The sequence below is a fragment of the Salvelinus fontinalis genome, chromosome 23, assembly GCF_029448725.1.
Source record: "Salvelinus fontinalis isolate EN_2023a chromosome 23, ASM2944872v1, whole genome shotgun sequence".
Taxonomy (NCBI): domain Eukaryota; kingdom Metazoa; phylum Chordata; class Actinopteri; order Salmoniformes; family Salmonidae; genus Salvelinus; species Salvelinus fontinalis.
This window is the reverse complement of record NC_074687.1, coordinates 47,965,580-47,986,616: the sequence shown is the minus strand read 5'-3', so window position 1 is coordinate 47,986,616 and position 21,037 is coordinate 47,965,580. Positions and strand designations below refer to the sequence as shown.

The 21,037-nt window shown below is 41.8% G+C and overlaps 1 protein-coding gene across 1 annotated transcript; it reads right to left on the bottom strand.

Moving 5' to 3' along the window:
- Positions 1-11,198: 11,198 nt before the first annotated feature.
- On the bottom strand, positions 11,199-20,575 carry LOC129821421 (G-protein coupled receptor 183-like). The gene is made up of 2 exons (XM_055879058.1): positions 20,325-20,575; positions 11,199-16,737 (listed from the first exon to the last, which is right to left on the bottom strand). Exon 2 carries the CDS (start codon positions 16,709-16,711, stop codon positions 15,590-15,592), a length of 1,122 nt encoding a protein of 373 aa, XP_055735033.1. The 5' UTR covers positions 16,712-16,737; positions 20,325-20,575; the 3' UTR covers positions 11,199-15,589.
- Between the last annotated feature and the right edge of the window lie 462 nt (positions 20,576-21,037).

Below are 21,037 nucleotides of genomic sequence, written 5' to 3'. Positions count from 1 at the left end.
AAGGAGCAGAGCCTATATCGCTAAGACTTGCATTATTCATTATTTAATAAATGGTTAAACGTATTTCAACATGTTGTTTCATTCTGAAATACAGTAACAGATATAGAGTGTAGAGACAAACGTTCACGTAACATTGAAAAATTGAGAAGCGTACAAGAGAAACAGAATCAGGGCAGAAAAGAAGAAGAGGGTACAAGAGTTAACAAAAGTGAAAGTAAGCATTTGATGGGAGTCTTTTGATTATCTTGACTGGAAAACCTTTGGTGACTATTCACTGTAAACTTGTGAGATAGATCTGTAAATTGAGGTGGTGTGGAGTGTGAAAAGATGAGTATAACTGATATACAGGTCCAAAAGTCTGATTATTACGACTATAATTATAACATATTCAGACACCTTCACTTTTTCCACATTTTGTTACGTTACAGCCTTTTTCTAAAACTGATCAAATATGCTTTTCCCCCTCATCAATCTACACACAATACCCCATAGTGACATAGCAAAAACAGGTAATTTTTTTGGGGAAAAATGTATTAAAAACACAAAACTGAAAAATCACAGTTTCATAAGTATTCAGACCCTTTACTTTGTTGAAGCACCTTTGGCAGTCATTACAGCCTCGAGTCTTCTTGGGTATGACACTACAAGCTTGGGACACCTGTATTTGTGGAGTTTTCCCCATTCTTCTCTGAAAATCCTTTCACGCTCTGTCAGGTTGGATGGGAAGCATCGCTTTACAGCTATTTTCAGGTCTACCCAGAGATGTTCGATCGGGTTAAAGTATGGGCTCTGGCTGGGCCACTCAAGGACATTCAGAGACTTGTCCCGAAGCCACTCATGTCTTGGCTGTATTCTTAGGTAATTGTCCTGTTGGAAGGTGAACCTTAGCCCCAGTCTGAGGTCCAGAGCGCTCTTGAGCAGGTTTTGTCAAGGATTTCTCTCATGCCCAGTCCCTGCCGCTGAAAAACACTCCCACAGAATGATGCTGCCACCACCATGTTTCACCAAAGGATGGTATTGGCCAGGTGAGGAGTTGTCACGTCTGGAGGAAACCAGGCACGCTTGGCATTCAGGTCAAAGAGTTCAATCTTGGTTTCATCACACCAGAGAGTCCTTTAGGTCCCTTTTGGTAAACTCCAAGTGGGATGTCATGTGCCTTTTATTGAGGAGAGCTTCCATCTGGCCAATCTACCATAAAGGCCTGATTGGTGGACTGCTGCAGAGATGGTTGTCCTTCTGGAAGTTTCTCCCATCTCCACAGGGGAACTCTGGAGCTTTGTCAGAGTGACCATTGGGTTCTTGGTCACCTCCCTGACCAAGGCCCTTCTCCCCCCATTGCTCAGTTTACTGGGCAGCCAGCTATAGGAAGAGTCTTGGTGATTACAAACTTCTTCCATTTAAGAATGAAGAAGGCTACTCTGTTCATGGGGACCTTCAATGCTGCAGACATTTTTTGGTACCCTTCCCCAGATCTGTGCCTCATCACAATCCTGTCTCGGAGCTCTACGAACAATTTCTTCGACCTCATGGCTTGGTTTTTGCTCTGACATGCACTGTGAACTGTGGGACCTTAAATAGACAGGTGTGTGCCTTTGTAAATGACGTCCAATGAATTGAATTTCCCACAGGTGGACTCCAATCAAGTTTTCGAAACATCTCAAGGATGATCAATGGAAACAGGATGCACCTGAACTCAATTTTGAGTCTCATAGTCTGAATACTTTTTTGTGTAAGGTATTTATACATTTGCAAACATTTCCAAAAACCTGTTTTAACTTTGTCATTATGGAGTATTATGTGTAGATTGGTGAGTGAAAATATTAATTTAATAAACTTCAGAATAAGGCTATAACGTAACAAAATGTGGAAAAAGTGAAGGGATCTGAAAACTTTCCGAATGCACTGTATGTATCAAGATCTAGCTCAGTGTGTTCTAACCTGAGACAACTCAGACAAAATAGATGCTTCTCCATATAAGATGTGTTTGATCAACCAATAAACTAAAAAAGAAAAGTCCACTCACTGTCAACTGCATTTATTTTCAGCAAACTTAACATGTGGAAATATTTGTATGAACAGATTCAACAACTGAGACATACACTGAACAAGTTCCACAGATATGTGACTAACAGAAATTGAGTTATGTGTCCCTGAACAAAGGGGGGGTCAAAATCAAATTTTTTATTTCCTCCTCATGGACTGCACCAGATTTGCCCGTCCTTGCTGTGAGATGTCCCCAATGGGTTTGTGCCCATTGGGGACATTGATGCCTAGTTATGTCTGTTGAGGACCTGCCTTACAACAAGCCTACAAGCCCTCAGTCCAGCCTTTCTCAGTCTAATGCGGACAGTCTAAGCACTGATGGAGGGATTGTGCGTTCCTGGTGTAACTAGGGCAGTTGTTGTTGCCATCCTGTACCTGTCCCGCAGATGTGATGTTCGGATGTACCGATCCTGCGCAGGTGTTGTTACACGTGGTCTGCCACTGCGAGGATGATCAGCAGTCCGTCCTGTCTCCCTGTGCACTGTCTTAGGCGTCTCACAGCCCTGGCCACATCTACAGTCCTCATGCCTCCTATCAGCATGCCTAAGGCAGGCACATTCACGCAGATGAGCAGGGACCCTGGGCATCTTTTAACATTTTTTCAGAGTCAGTAGAAAGGCCTCTTTAGTGTCCTAAGTTTTCATAACTGTGACTTTAATTGCCTGCTGTCTGTAACCTGTTAGTGTCTTAACGACCGTTCCACAGGTGCATGTTCATTAATTGTTTATGGTTCATTGAACAAGCATGGGAAACAGTGTTTAAACCTTTTACAATGAAGATCTGTGAAGTTATTTGGATTTTTACGAATTATCTTTGAAAAAACAGGGTCCTGAAAAAGGGACGTTTCTTTTTTTGCTGAGTTTATGTTCTGTTTATCTATTTAAAACATACCCCCCCCCAGTTTTTTTTTAAATAGTGCATTTCTTCAGAAGAGATTATCTAGATCTACATAGCGCTGGCAGCTCAGTAAAAGGGCACCTACTTGCCGCATTGAGAGCAAGGACATGATCAAAATCAATCTCAGCATTCTACCAGATCAATCAATCAATCAATCAATTTTATTTTATATAGCCCTTCGTACATCAGATAATATCTCGAAGTGCTGTACAGAAACCCAGCCTAAAACCCCAAACAGCTAGAATGCAGGTGTAGAAGCACGGTGGCTAGGAAAAACTCCCTAGAAAGGCCAAAACCTAGGAAGAAACCTAGAGAGGAACCAGGCTATGAGGGGTGGCCAGTCCTCTTCTGGCTGTGCCGGGTGGAGATTATAACAGAACTATGCCAAGATGTTTAAAAATGTTCATAAGTGACAAGCATGGTCAAATAATAATCATGAATAATTTTCAGTTGGCTTTTCATAGCTGATCATTAAGAGTTGAAAAACAACAGGTCTGGGACAGGTGGCGGTTCCATAACCGCAGGCAGAACAGCTGAAACTGGAATAGCAGCAAGGCCAGGCGGACTGGGGACAGCAAGGAGTCACCACGGGCGGCAGTCCCGACGCATGGTCCTAGGGCCCAGGTCCTCCGAGAGAAAGAAAGAGAGAAGGAGAAAATTAGAGAGAGCCAAGATTTTCAAAATCTTCATAAATGACAAGCATGGTCAAATAATAATCAGGAATAAATCTCAGTTGGCTTTTCATAGCCGATCATTAAGAGTTGAAAACAGCAGGTCTGGGACAGGTAGGGGTTCCATAACCGCAGGCAGAAGAGTTGAAACTGGAATAGCAGCAAGGCCAGGCGGACTGGGGGCAGCAAGGAGTCACCACGGCCGGTAGTCCCGACGTATGGTCCTAGGGCTCAGGTCCTCCGAGAGAAAGAGAGAAGGAGAAAATTAGAGAGAGCCAAGATTTTCAAAATGTTCATAAATGACAAGCATGGTCAAATAATAATCAGCAATAAATCTCAGTTGGCTTTTCATAGCCGATCATTAAGAGTTGAAAACAGCAGGTCTGGGACAGGTAGGGGTTTCGTAACCGCAGGCAGAAACAGTTGAAACTGGAATAGCAGCAAGGCCGGGCGGACTGGGGACAGCAAGGTGTCAGCATGCCCGGTAGTCCTGACGTATGGTCCTAGGGCTCAGGTTCTCAGAGAGAAAGAGAGAACGAGAGAATTAGAGAGAGCATACTTAAATTCACACAGGACACTGGATAAGACAGGAGAAGTACTCCAGGTATAACCAACTGACCCTAGCCCCCCGACACATAAACTACTGCAGCATAAATACTGGAGGCTGAGACAGGAGCGGTCAGGAGACACTGTGGCCCCATCCGAAGAAACCCCCGGACAGGGCCAAACAGGAAGGATATAACCCCACCCACTCTGCCAAAGCACAGCCCCCACACCACTAGAGGGAAATCCTCAACCACCAACTTACAATCCTGAGACAAGGCCGAGTATAGCCCACAAAGGTCTCCACCACAGCACAACCAAGGGGGGGCGCCAACCCAGACAGGAAGTTCACGTCAGTAACTCAACCCACTCAAGTGACGCACCCCTCCTAGGGACGGCATGAAAGAGCACCAGCAAGCCAGTGACTCAGCCCCAGTAACAGGGTTAGAGGCAGAGAATCCCAGTGGAGAGAGGGGAACCGGCCCTGGAGAGACAGCAAGGGCGGTTCGTTGCTCCAGAGCCTTTCCGTTCACCTTCACACTCCTGGGCCAGACTACACTCAATCATATGACCTACTGAAGAGATAAGTCTTCAGTAAAGACTTAAAGGTTGAGACCGAGTCTGCGTCTCTCACATGGGTAGGCAGACTGTTCCATAAAAATGGAGATCTATAGGAGAAAGCCCTGCCTCCAGCTGTTTGCTTAGAAATTTTAGGGACAATTAGGAGGCCTGCGTCTTGTGACCGTAGCGTACGTGTAGGTATGTACGGCAGGACCAACTCGGAAAGATAGGTAGGAGCAAGCCCATGTAACGCTTTATAGGTTAACAGTAAAACCTTGAAATCAGCCCTTGCCTTAACGGGAAGCCAGTGTAGGGAAGCTAGCACTGGAGTAATATGATCAAATTTCTTGGTTCTAGTCAGGATTCTAGCAGCCGTATTTAGCACTAACTGAAGTTTATTTAGTGCTTTATCCGGGTAGCCGGAAAGTAGAGGATTGCAGTAGTCTAACCTAGAAGTAACAAATGCATGGATTAATTTTTCTGCATCATTTTTGGACAGAAAATTTCTGATTTTTGCAATGTTACGTAGATGGAAAAAAGCTGTCCTTGAAACAGTCTTGATATGTTCGTCAAAAGAGAGATCAGGGTCAAGAGTAACGCCGAGGTCCTTCACAGTTTTATTTGAGACGACTTTACAACCATCAAGATGAATTGTCAGATTTAACAGAAGATCTCTTTGTTTCTTGGGACCTAGAACAAGCATCTCTGTTTTGTCCGAGTTTAAAAGTAGAAAGTTTTCAGCCATCCACTTCCTTATGTCTGAAACACAGGCTTCTAGCGAGGGCAATTTTGGGGCTTCACCATGTTTCATTGAAATGTACAGCTGTGTGTCATCCGCATTGCAGTGAAAGTTAACATTATGTTTTCGAATAACATCCCCAAGAGGTAAAATATATAGTGAAAACAATAGTGGTCCTAAAACGGAACCTTGAGGAACACCGAAATGTACAGTTGATTTGTCAGAGGACAGACCATTCACAGAGACAAACTGATATCTTTCCGACAGGTAAGATCTAAACCAGGCCAGAACTTGTCCGTGTAGACCAATTTGGGTTTCCAGTCTCTCCAAAAGAATGTGGTGATCGATGGTGTCAAAGGCAGCACTAAGATCTAGTAGCACGAGGACAGATGCAGAGCCTCGGTCTGACGCCATTAAAAGGTCATTTACCACCTTCACAAGTGCAGTCTCAGTGCTATGATGGGGTCTAAAACCAGACTGAAGCATTTCGTATACATTGTTTGTCTTCAGAAAGGCAGTGAGTTGCTGCGCAACAGCTTTTTCTAAAATTTTTGAGAGGAATGGAAGATTCGATATAGGCCGATAGTTTTTTATATTTTCCGGGTCAAGGTTTGGCTTTTTCAAGAGAGGCTTTATCACTGCCACTTTTAGTGAGTTTGGTACACATCCGGTGGATAGAGAGCTGTTTATTATGTTCAACATAGGAGGGCCAAGCACAGGGAGCAGCTCCTTCAGCAGTTTAGTAGGAATAGGATCCAGTATGCAGCTTGAAGGTTTAGAGGCCATGATTATTTTCATCATTGTGTCAAGAGATATAGTACTAAAACACTTAAGTGTCTCTCCCGATCCCAGGCCCTCGCAGAGCTGTGCAGATCCAGGACAGCTAAGCCCTGGAGGAATACGCAGATTCAAAGAGGAGTCCGTAATTTGCTTTCTAATGGTCATGATCTTTTCCTCAAAGAAGTTCATGAATTTATTACTGCTGAAGTGAAAGCCATCCTCTCTTGGGGAATGCTGCTTTTTAGTTAGCTTTGCAACAGTATCAAAAAGAAATTTTGGATTGTTCTTATTTTCCTCGATTAAGTTGGAAAAGTAGGATGATCGAGCAGCAGTGAGGGCTCTTCGGTACTGCACGGTACTGTCTTTCCAAGCTAGTCGGAAGACTTCCAGTTTTGTGTGGCGCCATTTCCGTTCCAATTTCCTGGAAGCTTGCTTCAAAGCTCGGGTATTTTCTGTATACCAGGGAGCTAGTTTCTTATGACAAATGTTTTTCGTTTTTAGGGGTGCAACTGCATCTAGGGTATTGCACAAGGTTAAATTGAGTTCCTCAGTTAAGTGGTTAACTGATTTTTGTCCTCTGACATCCTTGGGTAGGCAGAAGGAGTCTGGAAGGGCATCAAGGAATTTTTGTGTTGTCTGAGAATTTATAGCACGACTTTTGATGCTCCTTGGTTGGGGTCTGAGCAGATTATTTGTTGCGATTGCAAACGTAATAAAATGGTGGTCCGATAGTCCAGGATTATGTGGAAAAACATTAAGATCTACAACATTTATTCCATGGGACAAAACTAGGTCCAGAGTATGACTGTGGCAGTGAGTAGGTCCAGAGACATGTTGGACAAAACCCACTGAGTCGATGATGGCTCCGAAAGACTTTTGGAGTGGGTCTGTGGACTTCTCCATGTGAATATTAAAATCACCAAAAATTAGAATATGATCTGCTATGACTACAAGGTCTGATAGGAATTCAGGAAACTCAGAGAGGAACGCTGTATATGGCCCAGGAGGCCTGTAAACAGTAGCTATAAAAAGTGATTGAGTAGGCTGCATAGATTTCATGACTAGAAGCTCAAAAGATGAAAACGCCATTTTTTTTTTTGTAAATTGAAATTTGCTATCGTAGATGTTAGCAACACCTCCGCCTTTGCGGGATGCACGGGGGATATGGTCACTAGTGTAACCAGGAGGTGAGGCCTCATTTAACACAGTAAATTCATCAGGCTTAAGCCATGTTTCAGTCAGGCCAATCACATCAAGATTATGATCAGTGATTAGTTCATTGACTATGACTGCCTTTGAAGTGAGGGATCTAACATTAAGTAACCCTATTTTGAGATGTGAGGTATCACGATCTCTTTCAATAATGGCAGGAATGGAGGAGGTCTTTATCCTAATAAGATTGCTAAGGCGAACACCGCCATGTTTAGTTTTGCCCAACCTAGGTCGAGGCACAGACACAGTCTCAATGGGTATGGCTGAGCTGACTACACTGACTGTGCTATTGGCAGACTCCACTAAGCTGGCAGGTTGGCTAACAGCCTGCTGCCTGGCCTGCACCCTATTTCATTGTGGGGCTAAAGGAGTTAGAGCCCTATCTATGTTGGTAGATAAGATGAGAGCACCCCTCCAGGTAGGATGGAGTCCGTCACTCCTTAGCAGGTCAGGCTTGGTCCTGTTTGTGGGTGAGTCCCAGAAAGAGGGCCAATTATCTACAAATTCTATCTTTTGGGAGGGGCAGAAAACAGTTTTCAACCAGCGATTGAGTGCTGAGACTCTGCTGTAGAGCTCGTCACTCCCCCTAACTGGGAGGGGGCCAGAGACAATTACTCGATGCCGACACATCTTTCTAGCTGATTTACACGCTGAAGCTATGTTGCACTTGGTGACCTCTGACTGTTTCATCCTAACATCGTTGGTGCCGACGTGGATAACAATATCTCTATACTCTCTACACTCGCCAGATTTAGCTTTAGCCAGCACCATTTTAAGATTAGCCTTAACGTCGGTAGCCCTGCCCCCTGGTAAACAGTGTATGATCGCTGGGTGATTCGTTTTAAGTCTAATACTGCGGGTAATGGAGTCGCCAATGACTAGGGTTTTCAATTTGTCAGAGCTAACGGTGGGAGCCTTCGGCGTCTCAGACCCCGTAACGGGAGGAGTAGAGACAAGAGAAGACTCAGACTCAGACTCCGACTCGCTACATAATGGGGAAAACCGGTTGAAAGTTTCTGTCGGCTGAATGAGCGACACCGGTTGAGCATTCCAACAGCATTTCCCTCCAGAAGCCATGAGAAAGTTGTCCGGCTGCGGGGACTGTGCGGGGGGATTTATACTAACGTTACTATCTTTACTTACTGGTGGCACAGACGCTGTTTCTTCCTTTCCTACACTGAAATTACCCTTGCCTAACGATTGCGTCTGAAGCTGGGCTTGCTGCACAGCTATTTTCGCCGTAAGGCGATCGTTCTCCTGTATATTATGAGTACAGCGACTGCAATTAGAAGACATCATGTTAATGTTACTACTTAGCTTCGGCTGTTGAAGGTGTTGACGAACCATGTCCAGATAAAGCGTCCGGAGTGAAAAAGTTAAATGAGGGAAAAAAGTTGCGATGGAAAAACTAAAAATATAAACGGTAATTAAAAACAGAAACAAAACAAAAAACGTAAAGTTGTCAGCTAGCAAAGTAAAGTAAAGTTGGCAGCAAAACGCACAGCAACAAAACGCACAGCAACACGTCTGCAGATTCAACAGTTGTTGTTGGATTAGCAGTGTTTCTGTAGTACAGGCACCTAGGAGACCTCACAAACACATCAAGGGACTTGCGATGCAATGTGACTTGTAGCCATGTTTCTCTTTCTCTCTCTCTCTCTCTGAGTGTCGAGCTCAATACACATAAGAAGAAGTGAATACACAGTGTTTTTTCAGAAGGACCGTTTCATTGGTTGACTACAGTGAGATAGTGTAAAGCGCCCCTCACTTCCTGTGTTGTATCGTTTTCATTGTTGATTTAGTAGTTAACTATGGAAGAAACACAAGAAAGTGATACGCACTGCCCCAACTTTAAATAACAAAAAGTTGAAAGAGGTTATATACCCGCATATTATTGCTACGTGTGCAGGCCTCTTAATTCTTTATCAGAGAACACCAGAAAGGTCTACAGCTACAATCTGCAATTAAACCCCCTTAAAGAAAATGATGTGTGATTAGAATTGGATATTGTATTTGGCAGAGAAGATGGCAGTTTTAGGGCAAGTTATTGATTGGAAAAGTGGGGTCCGTCATAGCGCATTAGCTCTCGCGGGAGTAATCCGCAGCAGGTTGCTGCCAGAAACATCTGCTGCCGGAGAGAAGTAATTAAAAACAGTATGTTGAGGTAGTCGCCATATAAACAGGAAATAAGATTGGGTGGTAATAGACATTTCACGCTGACGGTGGGAGATGATTTTAACACAGCCACAGCTTTTTAATGGATGCAAACTGTGAGTGAGACACCTCAAGGTCAATGATGGACTGGGGCATGAATGCATAGCATGGAAATGTGTGTGTGCGTGTGTGTGTGAAAAGAAGGCACATTTCATATTTTTCAGATCAAGCTTATGCGGATTACAAAGTGGACACATTAAATCAGAACCCTTGAGGGTCATGAAAGCGAACTTTAAAAAAAAAATGTAAACAGAAAATCATTCTTCTCTCCATGCGGACTAATCTTTTCCATTATCATCACAGATCACCACATTCATCACTGAGGATTTGAGACACAATGGAGATAAACATCTATAAGGATTTCCCACACTTTGTGATATTTCCTCCACTCAATAGAAGACTACGATGCACCACGTGGCTGCTTCCTTAAAAGGTTAAATGTGTTGCATATTTTGTGATGATGAGTCGGTTAGCTTGTAATCTGGTTAGAGTGAGGTACTGATATTGATCATGTCAAGGGTGTCATCTCAATCCAGAGTAGAGCCAATATGATACCCCTTATGCATTGAGTGTGGATTAGAATGCCTAGATATAGTGAATACAGTCATATAAACTATATCAATTAGTCAGTGACATGGTATTCATTCATTTGTTAGAGATGCTTTGCTTCTAAGAGATGAAGTTGCAAATCACTCTTTTCTTCAGTCTGTCTATACCATATGGTGTGTTTTGTTCTTACCAATATGTTGTTGACAACAGTCTGTGTCTCTTCCTGTGACAGACATCATGTGGTTGGCATCATGTCTGTGTTTCCGTCACTGCTTCTTTAGCTTGGAGTCAGACTGTTCCTTTCTAGGGAGTTTTTCCTAGCCACCGTGCTTCTACAGCTGCATTGCTTGCTGTTTGGGGTTTTAGGCTGGGTTTCTGTACAGCACTTTGAGATATTAGCTGATGTACGAAGGGCTATATAAAATAAAAAATAAACTTGATTGATTAAATGTTCACCAGAAACTGTTCAATCACCTGCTATAAGCATACTCCTATGGAGTCCAGCGCTATGGGTATTAGAGAATTCAATTCAGTCATACAAATTCAAAACGATTCAATCCAGATTCAATTTGTGGCGGAAGAAAACTGAGAAAACAACAATACAGGCTAATTTACCTAGTGTAAATGTTTTGGTGGACAGGTATATGTAGACCTATGTGGGCTGGGTTAGGTTTGGTTGTCCCAAACTAATAAAACATACCCTCAACATTCTTAGGCATGTGCCCCTGCTATTATACAAACTACTTTACAAACCAGCATCCAGTGAATAAAGGACACATTCGTGTTATAAAGCAATCAATCTACGTCACAAGTACAGTTGAAGTCGGAAGTTGACATACACTTAGGTTGGAGTCATTAAAACCTGTTTTCAACCACTCCACAAATGTCTTGTTAACAAACTATAGTTTTGGCAAGTCGGTTAGGACATCTACTTTGTGCATGACTGTCACCGCATTCATCGGAAGAAGAGGAATCGTCAGACCAAAATGCAGCGGGGTACGTGTTCATCTTTATTTGCTTAACTGACTGAACACTGAATACAAAATAACAAAAAGAATAGCCGAAACAGTTCTGCAAGGTGCAACCAACACTAAACAGAATATAACCACCCACAACTAACAGTGGGAAAACAGGCTACCTAAGTATGGTTCTCAATCAGAGACAACGAAAGACAGCTGTCCCTGATTAAGAACCATACCGGCCAAAACATAGAAATACAAAACCTAGACATACAAACATAGAATGCCCACCCACATCACACCCTGACATAGCAAAAAATAGAAACATGCAAAGCAATCTACGGTCAGGGCGTGACAATGACACAAGTAATGTTTCCAACAGTTGTTTACAGACAGATTCTTTCACTTAGAATTCACTGTATCATAAATCCAGTGGGTCAGAAGTTTACATACACTAAGTTGACTGTGCCTTTAAACAGCTTGGATAAATTCCAGAAAATTATGCCATGGCTTTAGAAGCTTCTGATAGGCTAATTGACATAATTTGAGTCAATTGGAGGTGTAACTGTGGATGTATTTCAAGGCCTACCTTCAAACTCAGTACCTCTTTGCTTGACATCATGGGAAAATCAAAAGAAATTAGCCAAGACCTCAGAAAATAAATTGTAGACCTCCACAAGTCTGGTTCGTCTTTGGGAGCAATTTCCAAACGCCTGAAGGTACCACGTTCATCGGTACAAACAATAGTGCTCAAGTATAAACACACCATGGGACCACACAGCCGTCATACCGCTCAGGAAGGAGACACATTCTGTCTCCTAGAGATGAACGTACTTTGGTGAGAAAAGTGCAAATCAATCTCACAACAACAGCAAAGGACCTTGTGAATATGCTGGAGGAAACATGTACAAAAGTATCTATATCCACAGTAAAATGAGTCCTATATCGACATGAAAAGCCGCTCAGCAACGAAGAAGCCACTGCTCCAAAACCACTATAAAAAAAAACAGACTACGGTTTGCAACTGTGAAGCACAGGGGTGGCAGCGTCATGTTGTGGGGTTGCTTTTCTGCAGGAGGGACTGGTGCACTTCACAAAATAGATGGCATCATGAGGAGGAAAATTATGTGGATATATTGAAGCAACATCTCAAGACCTCAGTCTGGAAGTTAAAGCTTCGTTGCAAATGGGTCTTCCAAAAAGACAATGACCCCAAGCATACTTCCAAAGTTGTGGCAAAACGGCTTAAGGACAACAAAGTCAAGGTATAGGAGTGCCCATCATAAGGCCCTTACCTCAATCCTATAGAAAATGTGTGGGCAGAACTGAAGGAGCAAGGAGGCCTACAAACCTGACTCAGTTACACCAGCTCTGTCAGGAGGAATGGGCCAAAATTCACCCAACTTATTGTGGGAAGCTTGTGGAAGGCTACCCGAAACGTTTGACCCAAGTTAAACAATTTAAAGGCAATGCTACCAAAATACTAAATTAGTGTATGTAAACTTTTGACCCACTGGGAATGTGATGAAAGAAATAAAAGATGAAATAAATCATTCTTTCTACTATTATTCTGACATTTCACATTCTTAAAATAAAGTGGTGATCCTAACTGACCTAAGACAGGGAATTTTTACCAGGATTAAATGTCAGGAATTGTGAAACACTGAGTTTAAATGTATTTTGCTAAGGTGTAGAGTATATAAACTTCTGACTTCAACTGTAAATGTTCTACTGTATTATCTTTCTCTTTCTATATAACACTGCCCACTTGGGGCTCAGATAGCAGTGTGGGCCTACAGTGGAGTCTGATCAACATTACTGATATGGATGGACATTCATTGTATCTATCTGAGGAATACCACACGATCTTGAGCACCACAAAAGCATAAGATATTATTTATTTCCATTTCTTTTTTATTCAAAATTAAAGGGTTTATTATCAACACACAGTCATCACATGAATCAAAAATAGAGGGGAACCCTTATTGTGAACAACGGAAATAAAAAATGTGAACCACTTGGTAAAAAAAAATGGATGTCATTGACTCTGATAAAATGAATTGAGGGACATAGTTACATTTAGTACATGGTGTTGACATATTTTACATTTATCAATAATCAAAAGGTAATTTGAAGAATAATGCAGGAAGTGTATGTACAAAAAGTATAATCAACATTATCTTATTTTTCATTCCTCAGCATTGTGATGTTCCAAAGCTTTCTATTCTTTAGTCAGAGTCTCTGAAACTATGAAGTAATATTCAGCTGTCCATTTCGAGACATATTTTCAAGCCAGTGTCCATGCTGTCTAATACTGTCCTTATATGCTCATGTGTTTCTGCATTAGACCAAGTTGTCACTGTATTTGCATGTGGCAAAAAACGTGTCACTGTATTGTAGTGCAGAGCGATAAGTGTTTTTTGAGATAATTTTTTAACCAATCACTTTTTTTAAAACATTAAATGCATTTATAAATAATGACATTAAAATATTTTTGATGCCATCCACCTGCCTTTTTTCCTGACACGGACAGTGGGTTGAATGCTGTAACAACACATAATAAAATTGTTCGTAAAATTGTTAACTACCATGATGGTAGTTTGGTAGCCCATTACTGCCATCATTATTAACCATAACTTTACTTTAATCAAATATTTCAGTTGTGTATATTACTTCGTTTTTTTTTGATGACTTTATTATTTCTCATTCCATAAAGTCATCATATCATCTCTGCTCAGGCAGTAGCAGCCAGCCAGACAGTCAGCCAGACACCCATCTAAAGTTATCTCTGTGCATCCCATTGAACAAGTCATCCTTTTTAGCTAGGTGAGTAACTAGCTGGCTGACAAAATAATTGTATTAGTTGTTCAAAGTAGATGAGGCATACTTTCAAGACTGCTTATTACCAACTACTACAACTATCAATTGGGTAGAGCTACCTGACGAACTGCCTCTATCCTTATCGTCTATGTGTATCCGCCTCTGTCCGGGACTGGGAAGAACAGGCGCAATGGATTATGGTAAGTGTAGTAAATTACCACAGTTTTGTGCTGAACTAGGTTGAATATTTGCCTGGCATCCCACATAGTTATTAGGTGTGTTTGAGGGGTAAAGCGAAAGCAACCGACTGTAGACGAAAGTTGAGGAGTGGTCGGAGGAGGTGCATCTGTGACAACCAAAGTCAGACACTAATGTGATTTTCCAACAGCAAGGCTCAGATCAACATGGCAGTGCTGCCATTGTTAATGAAAGTTTTTCTTTGTGAGTTTGTGTTCTGGGGGTTGGAGCCATGTTTATTTCAACAATTATAAACTGCAATCAGTGAGAAACAGCCTCAAGTATCAAATTCATTTGAATGACAACTGTATACATGAATCGTATCAACATTTGTTCCTATTTCAATCATGTCTTTGGTCACGTTTGTGTGGGTCAATGACAATAGATCCTCCCACAATGCAGGTGATGGCTGCAGACTGAAGTTGGTCAAGAGCATATGTTTTGTAAAGTATATGCAGTCGACACGTAGGCGCAACGATGGTCATCGACTTGACAAAAGTGATCCGCTCAAATGCGCCCATTGACTACGTTTCTCTCGTTAATTATTTAATTTCTCTCGAGAGAAACAGCACGTTGAGCTCACAAAAAAAAAGCAGAACTATATGGAGTTCAAGTAATTGAACGGATGTCGGTCAATTAGTTGTTTAATAACGGGGGATTTTTTTTACGGTGAATCGCTCAGCACTACTGTATTGGCAAAAGGCAGAAACAGCTTGTTACCTTGGTGGCTCTATTTCCAGAGGGCGTGAGATACCTCTTTTAACTGTTAATCAGTTATACAGTTATAGTTCAGTCTATCTCCTCAGACATCCTCTAGCAATTTTCTGACGTGAATGTCTAACAATCCAAAGGTTGCGAGTTCAAATCGCATCATGGACAACAGATAAGCATTTTAGCTAATTAGCAACTTTTCAACTACTTACCACTTTTTAGCCACTTTGCAACTACTTAGCATGATAGCTAACCCTTCCCCTAACCTTAACCCTTTAACCTAACACCTAAACTTAACCCTCACCTTAACCCCTAACCTTAACCCTTTAACCTAACTCCAAACCTTAACCCTTAGCCTACAGTAGCTAACGTTAGCCACCTAGCTAACATTAGACACCTAGCTAGAATTCATAACATATCATATGTTTTTCAAATTCATCACATATAGTATGTTATTCAAATTGTTTGCTGGTTGTTTGCACACCAGTCTGTTTGCTGGTCATTGACTAACCAGTCTGTCGGCTGGTCGTTGGCTCAAAGGTTTGTTGGCTGGTCGTGGGCTCACCGGTCTGTTGGCTGGTCTGTTTGCTGGTTGATGGCTCTTCGATCTGTTGGTTGGTCTTTGACTCACCGGTCTGTTGGTTGGTCGTCACTCACCTTTGGCCATTCTGTTGGACACACTGTTCGTACCTAGTGCTGTTGAGGTGGATCTTCTTACCATCTACGATGTCTCTGGATGACCCCTCGGGCGATGTCCGTACTGCGCTGGAGAAGGATACGCTCACCTGCCTCTTCAGGATCTTCAGCACCTTCCTCTTGTAACCCTTACAGGCAAAGAAGTAGATGAAAGGATCCAGGCAGGAGTTGAGGTTCATCAGACAAACAGTGAAGTGTAAGGAGATCTGGAAGGCTGTGAGTTCAGCACAGTCTGGTGTGTAGATCAGCTTTCGGATCATGTATTGGAGGAGGTTGATGTGGTAGGGGCTGAAACACACCACGAACACCAGGGAGACGCAGCAGATCACCCCAACGGCTTTGCGGCTGCGCCCCGACTTGTCTGTCAGGTGATTGGTCTTGGCCGAGAGGCGGAGTTTACAGCACAGTATGGAGTAGCACAATAGGATAGTCACCACGGGGACTCCATAGCCTAGGAACACGGCGCCGATCAGCATGTAGGCGATGTTGGGCACCTGTTCGAAGTTGGGATACTCCATACAAGTGATGAAGCCATCAGACTCCACATGAGTCATGGGCATTGAGAGGAGGGGCAAAGTTTGCATTAAGACCAGCAACCACACCCCAACGCAGATGAACCGGACATTGGAGACCTTCCGGAAGCGTGCGAACCGGAGCGGCAAGACCACAGCAATGAATCGGTCCACACTGAGGCAGGTCATGAAGTTTACCCCGGCATATGTGTTGATGTAGAAGATCAGCCCTGTGATCTTACACAGGGTCTCCCCCAGGGGCCAGTGGAAGCCCAGGGCGTAGTAGATTATCCGTAACGGTAGTGACAGCGTGAACAGGATGTCGGAGATGACCAGGTTGGCGGAGTAGAGCGTGGTGGAGTTCATCTTCTTTAGGTTGGGCCGGATGACATGCAGCGCCAGGGCGTTGCCCAGCAACCCCACGGAGAAGACGATGCTGTAGAAGAGGGGCATGAGGACTCGGGCGTACTCCAGGTGGTCATACAGAGTCGTGCAGGTGTTTGAGTCATTGAGGGTGGGGGTAGGGGTGGGGTTTGCATGGGTGGAGGTCCTCATCACCTCCATCATTGGGCTAGTGGCTATTGTGAAGCTAGCTATAGCCGTAAAAAGAAGAAACATTGTTTGCATTTAGATTTACACATGACTATTGACTGAATGAATATCAGAGGAGGCTTGTGGGAGGAGCTATAAAAGGACAGGCTCATTGTAATGGCTGGAACGAAATGAATGGAGCATAGTTTAACATGTGGTTTCCATATGATTGATGTGGTCGATACCATTCAATTTATTTCATTCCAGCCATTACAATGAGCCTGTCCTTTTATAGCTCCTCCCACAAGCCTCCTCTGATGGATATAGATGTATAGGTACACATAACTACATCCTGTATAAATTCATGTCTATAGCATGTTTCCATCCACAGTCTTTTAAGCTGTGATGAAAACAGGACGTTTGTTTCGGTACAATTTTATAAATGCAGACACATCATTTGTTTGTTTGACATGGTGGGATCTTTTTGTGTCAGCAAAATTAATTATGGGAGAAATAATGCAATTATTGATATAATAACCATCATTTCGAAGTTAACTTGGAGTCACACGATGATATGGTGTGTGTTCCTCCGACTACCGAGGAACACACAGTTAATTAGGCTACAGATGAAATAAGTTACGATGAACTTCACAGGGTGGTGAAAGTGCATAGCACAGGAGTTTGGTGGCACCTTAATTGGGGAGGATGGGCAAATGGTAATGGCTGGAGCGGAATTGGTGGAAAGGTATCAACAACATCAAACACATGGTTTCCATGTCTGTTTGGTGGAAACACCACTGGTGGGAACATTTGCATATTTTCTTAATACAGATTTTTGAATATTTGCATGAAAATGTGTCGCCAATTGGTTGGAAACCTAGCTAGTGAGAAGGATTTGGCTTGTAGTAATGTGGATATTGCATCCTACTGCTTGACACTTATTGTGTTCCGTCCCCTATTTAGAGCGTGATTCGAAGTCAAAGCTATGGAACTTGTTACTCTGAATATGATTTTGCATGAACGGATCAGATGGGTATCTATAATGGGAAATTCTGGTTTCAGTAAGGAAGTAAAACTATTCTTTCTCAATGTGTTTGGATACTGACCTCAAAGGTCTGAAGGAGATAGCTGCTCTATACATAAGTCATATCGGTAACACTTTATAGTAACTTTATTTAATAAGCTTTTAAAACCTCTTAAATGTAACTAAATGTAATCTACGTAATCCCCAAAAGTAATTATGTATCATGAGAGGGCCATAAACAATAACTAGTAATCCTGCATACTCAGAGAAAGTTTTAAATCTCACCTTTCTGGTAATTTTTTAAATAAATTGCTCAGGTATATTCACTGTTGAGGACACAAACTCAAATAAACAGTACAAATATAATGAAAATATTAGGTACTTTAAATGATGTATGAATAAGGCTTGAAACAACATATATTTTTTCTAAATATGGAATAATTAATTTATCAAACGACTAACTATAAGATTCCACTTTACTTATTACTGTAAAATACTTAGTGGTCTCTCTTAATCAAAATGTCTGCCCCCATCGCTGTGGACGTCTCACAGAGCTCCAACTTGGCTTCTAGAACTCGTTAAGAACTCATCTTTAATCTCACATTAATGTTGTCCGTCTATGACAAACAGAAAGTGATTTTTGTTTAAAATCTATGAATTATTTTAAATTACTGCTTATAAATTGATCTCTGAATATGCTACAGCAACTCTCTTACGGCTGTGAAGTAGGGTTCAGCTAGGAATAGACAGCCGGAAGAGCGAATGAAATGGTAGGAGGGACATGCCAGCTTCAAGTGGTGTCAGATTTCACATCCTGCTTCACACAGGCAAAAGTGACATACTCCTATGTCCGTGAGAATCAAGGCTACCGCTCAATGCAAGCCATTTTGATCTACGTGTTTACAGATTGATTTATAAGAGATTTATATTCCTGTCGGTCGGAACCGGTACCAGAACTGTGCAGGTCTCGTAAACAGGGGACTTTACATCGAAGTGACTTTAATAAATGTTTATGTAATGCTTTATACATTATTGTAAATGTTGCTCAAAGAACGGAAGGATTGTATATACATATTTTATAAATGTTTACAAATATATGTGTTAGTAGTTTATAAATCATGTATTAATGCATATTATGATAGTTATTAAGAAGTGTTACTTTAATTTGGATAAAAATTGTATTTTGATATTCTGCTTAACACTTAAAACCAATTGACCTATTCTTATTTCCCAAAATATATCAGGTCATTGCGTCTGCTCATATGGCATAGGAATCAGTATTGTCAGTATTGTGTGAAATATAACAAGTAATCACATGAAAATATCTACTCTATTGCCACCTAGCGGTAACATATGCACAGTGGGAAGACTCCAGTGTAGATGCACATTTTGACCAGTTTTGTTTCACTAAATGCATTCATCCATTTCCATGTGTTCAATATTTTTAACATGCTAAATGACCCATTTCAAGGTTTGTTTTGTAACACCTTACTTTGAAGAAATTTGACATATGCATTCACTCCCATTGCAGGCTAGCGTATTTATTTGACCCATCTACCATTAATATCTATACAAAGCACATGCAGTTGACTTGGGTACAGCCAGAGTCAACATGATGGAAGTCTAAAAACAATACAAGGGGTTTTCACAGCACACAGCTGCGGTGGTCACGTCACAGGACAAAATATTGGTGTTGAAAGACACTTGCGCGCTAGGAAGTCGACATCCCTATAGGTCACTCATACACTAGGAAGTCTACATCCCTAGGCACCCAGCCCAACCACATCCGTGTTTAGGAAAGTCAAAATGCGTGACCCTAGTCACAGCCCAGACATGAGACTCCTATCTAACAGAGCAGACTCCGGCTGGAAAATAAATATGTTTCCTGACCCATTAACACAAAACCAAAGCCAAAGCCAAGGGCTCTGGGTATTTCATTGTGAACTACGGTTACAACTTTCACACAAGGTCAAAAGTCTTTCGTCTTTTTTTAAATAGACTTTTCCTTTTTTCCTTTGTGCAAATGCTACAGCTTTTTGTCTAGAGTAAGAACATGTTAAAAACAGTGTGTGGCCCCTGTAGAGGTCCTATAATTTGTTGTTCTATATATAATTGTGTGGTGGCCACAGCATTAGAGTAAGGCGTTAGAATGAGTCATTTAAGCATTATGGGCCCCAACATCTTAACCTCTAGATAGTTGAGCTATATTGTGAAACATGCCATCATATAGTTTCAGTATAAGTTAGCCACCTGCTGATTGGCTGTTGTTGACTTTGAATAGTGTTGTCTAAGTCTATATTATTAAGTTATAAATTGGCCTGGTTTAACAGCCAGGTCTCAATCATTCAACAGAGTTATTTTGGTATGAGCTGTGTAAGTCGTTTGATAATGTGAACCTAATGATTCGTTGACTGCACATTGAACCTGAGAAGAACACGTTGTTCGCCATAGTTTACAGTTCTCAATACGGCAACTTTTGTTTTGCAGCAATTGTTTGATTTTGAATTTCGCCTCCCAATGTTTTCCCTATTCTAGCTGTCAAGTTGAAGTCAATATCAAGTTGAATAAATGAGAATGCACACAAAATCAACAATTGATTACACCAAACCACAAACGTGGACTTACCTAAATCAAGTGTATTTCTGTATTCTTCCAAAGTGTGAGAGGTAAGCAGGATAGTTCCTCCTTGGCATGAGACTATAATTGTCCTCTCAGAGTTCAGCAAAGACCACGTTGCCCCCGGGCTTTTAGAGCAGAGTGACACATAGTGGCAAATAGAGAACTAAGATTGAGTGGCGGGCGGGCTTTCGTAACCATAGTGACATCAAAATAACCTGTGTTACTGTTTATGCTCTTGAGTTTGTGGATCTCTCTGCTCTTTCTTTATCCCTCTCTCTCTCTCTCTCTGTCTCTCTCTCCCGCTATCTCTCTCACTCGCTCGCGCTCTCTCTCCCCTACTGTCTCTGTTTTTTGGTTAGGTGAAACTAGCACCTGCTGACGCCCACAAAAATCAAGCTGTCACATATATCTACACTTTTGATGTTTTTATTTTGGTCTGTTTTTAAAGAATATGCTGTAAAGAATATGAAGATGGAACTAAAGTCTCAGACGTAGTTTTGTAACTTACTACTTGTGGTAGCCATCTCTTTTATAATTATAAACATATTGCTCTTTTGTTGATAATAATTGTATAAGTAATGAACGTCAACGTAGGTACAACTGATAGATAACCAAACAATAATTGCTCCGCCCCCCCCCCTAAAGTCATTAGGTGTTTTGTTCATAGGGAAGTTGGAACTAAAAGCCTCTGTTAGGAAAAAGTGATCTGGCCAACGTGC

Coding starts and splice junctions, on each gene's coding strand:
- LOC129821421 (XM_055879058.1), bottom strand. CDS start 16,711: ATGATGGAGGTGATGAGGACCTCCACCCATGCAAACCCCACCCCTACC.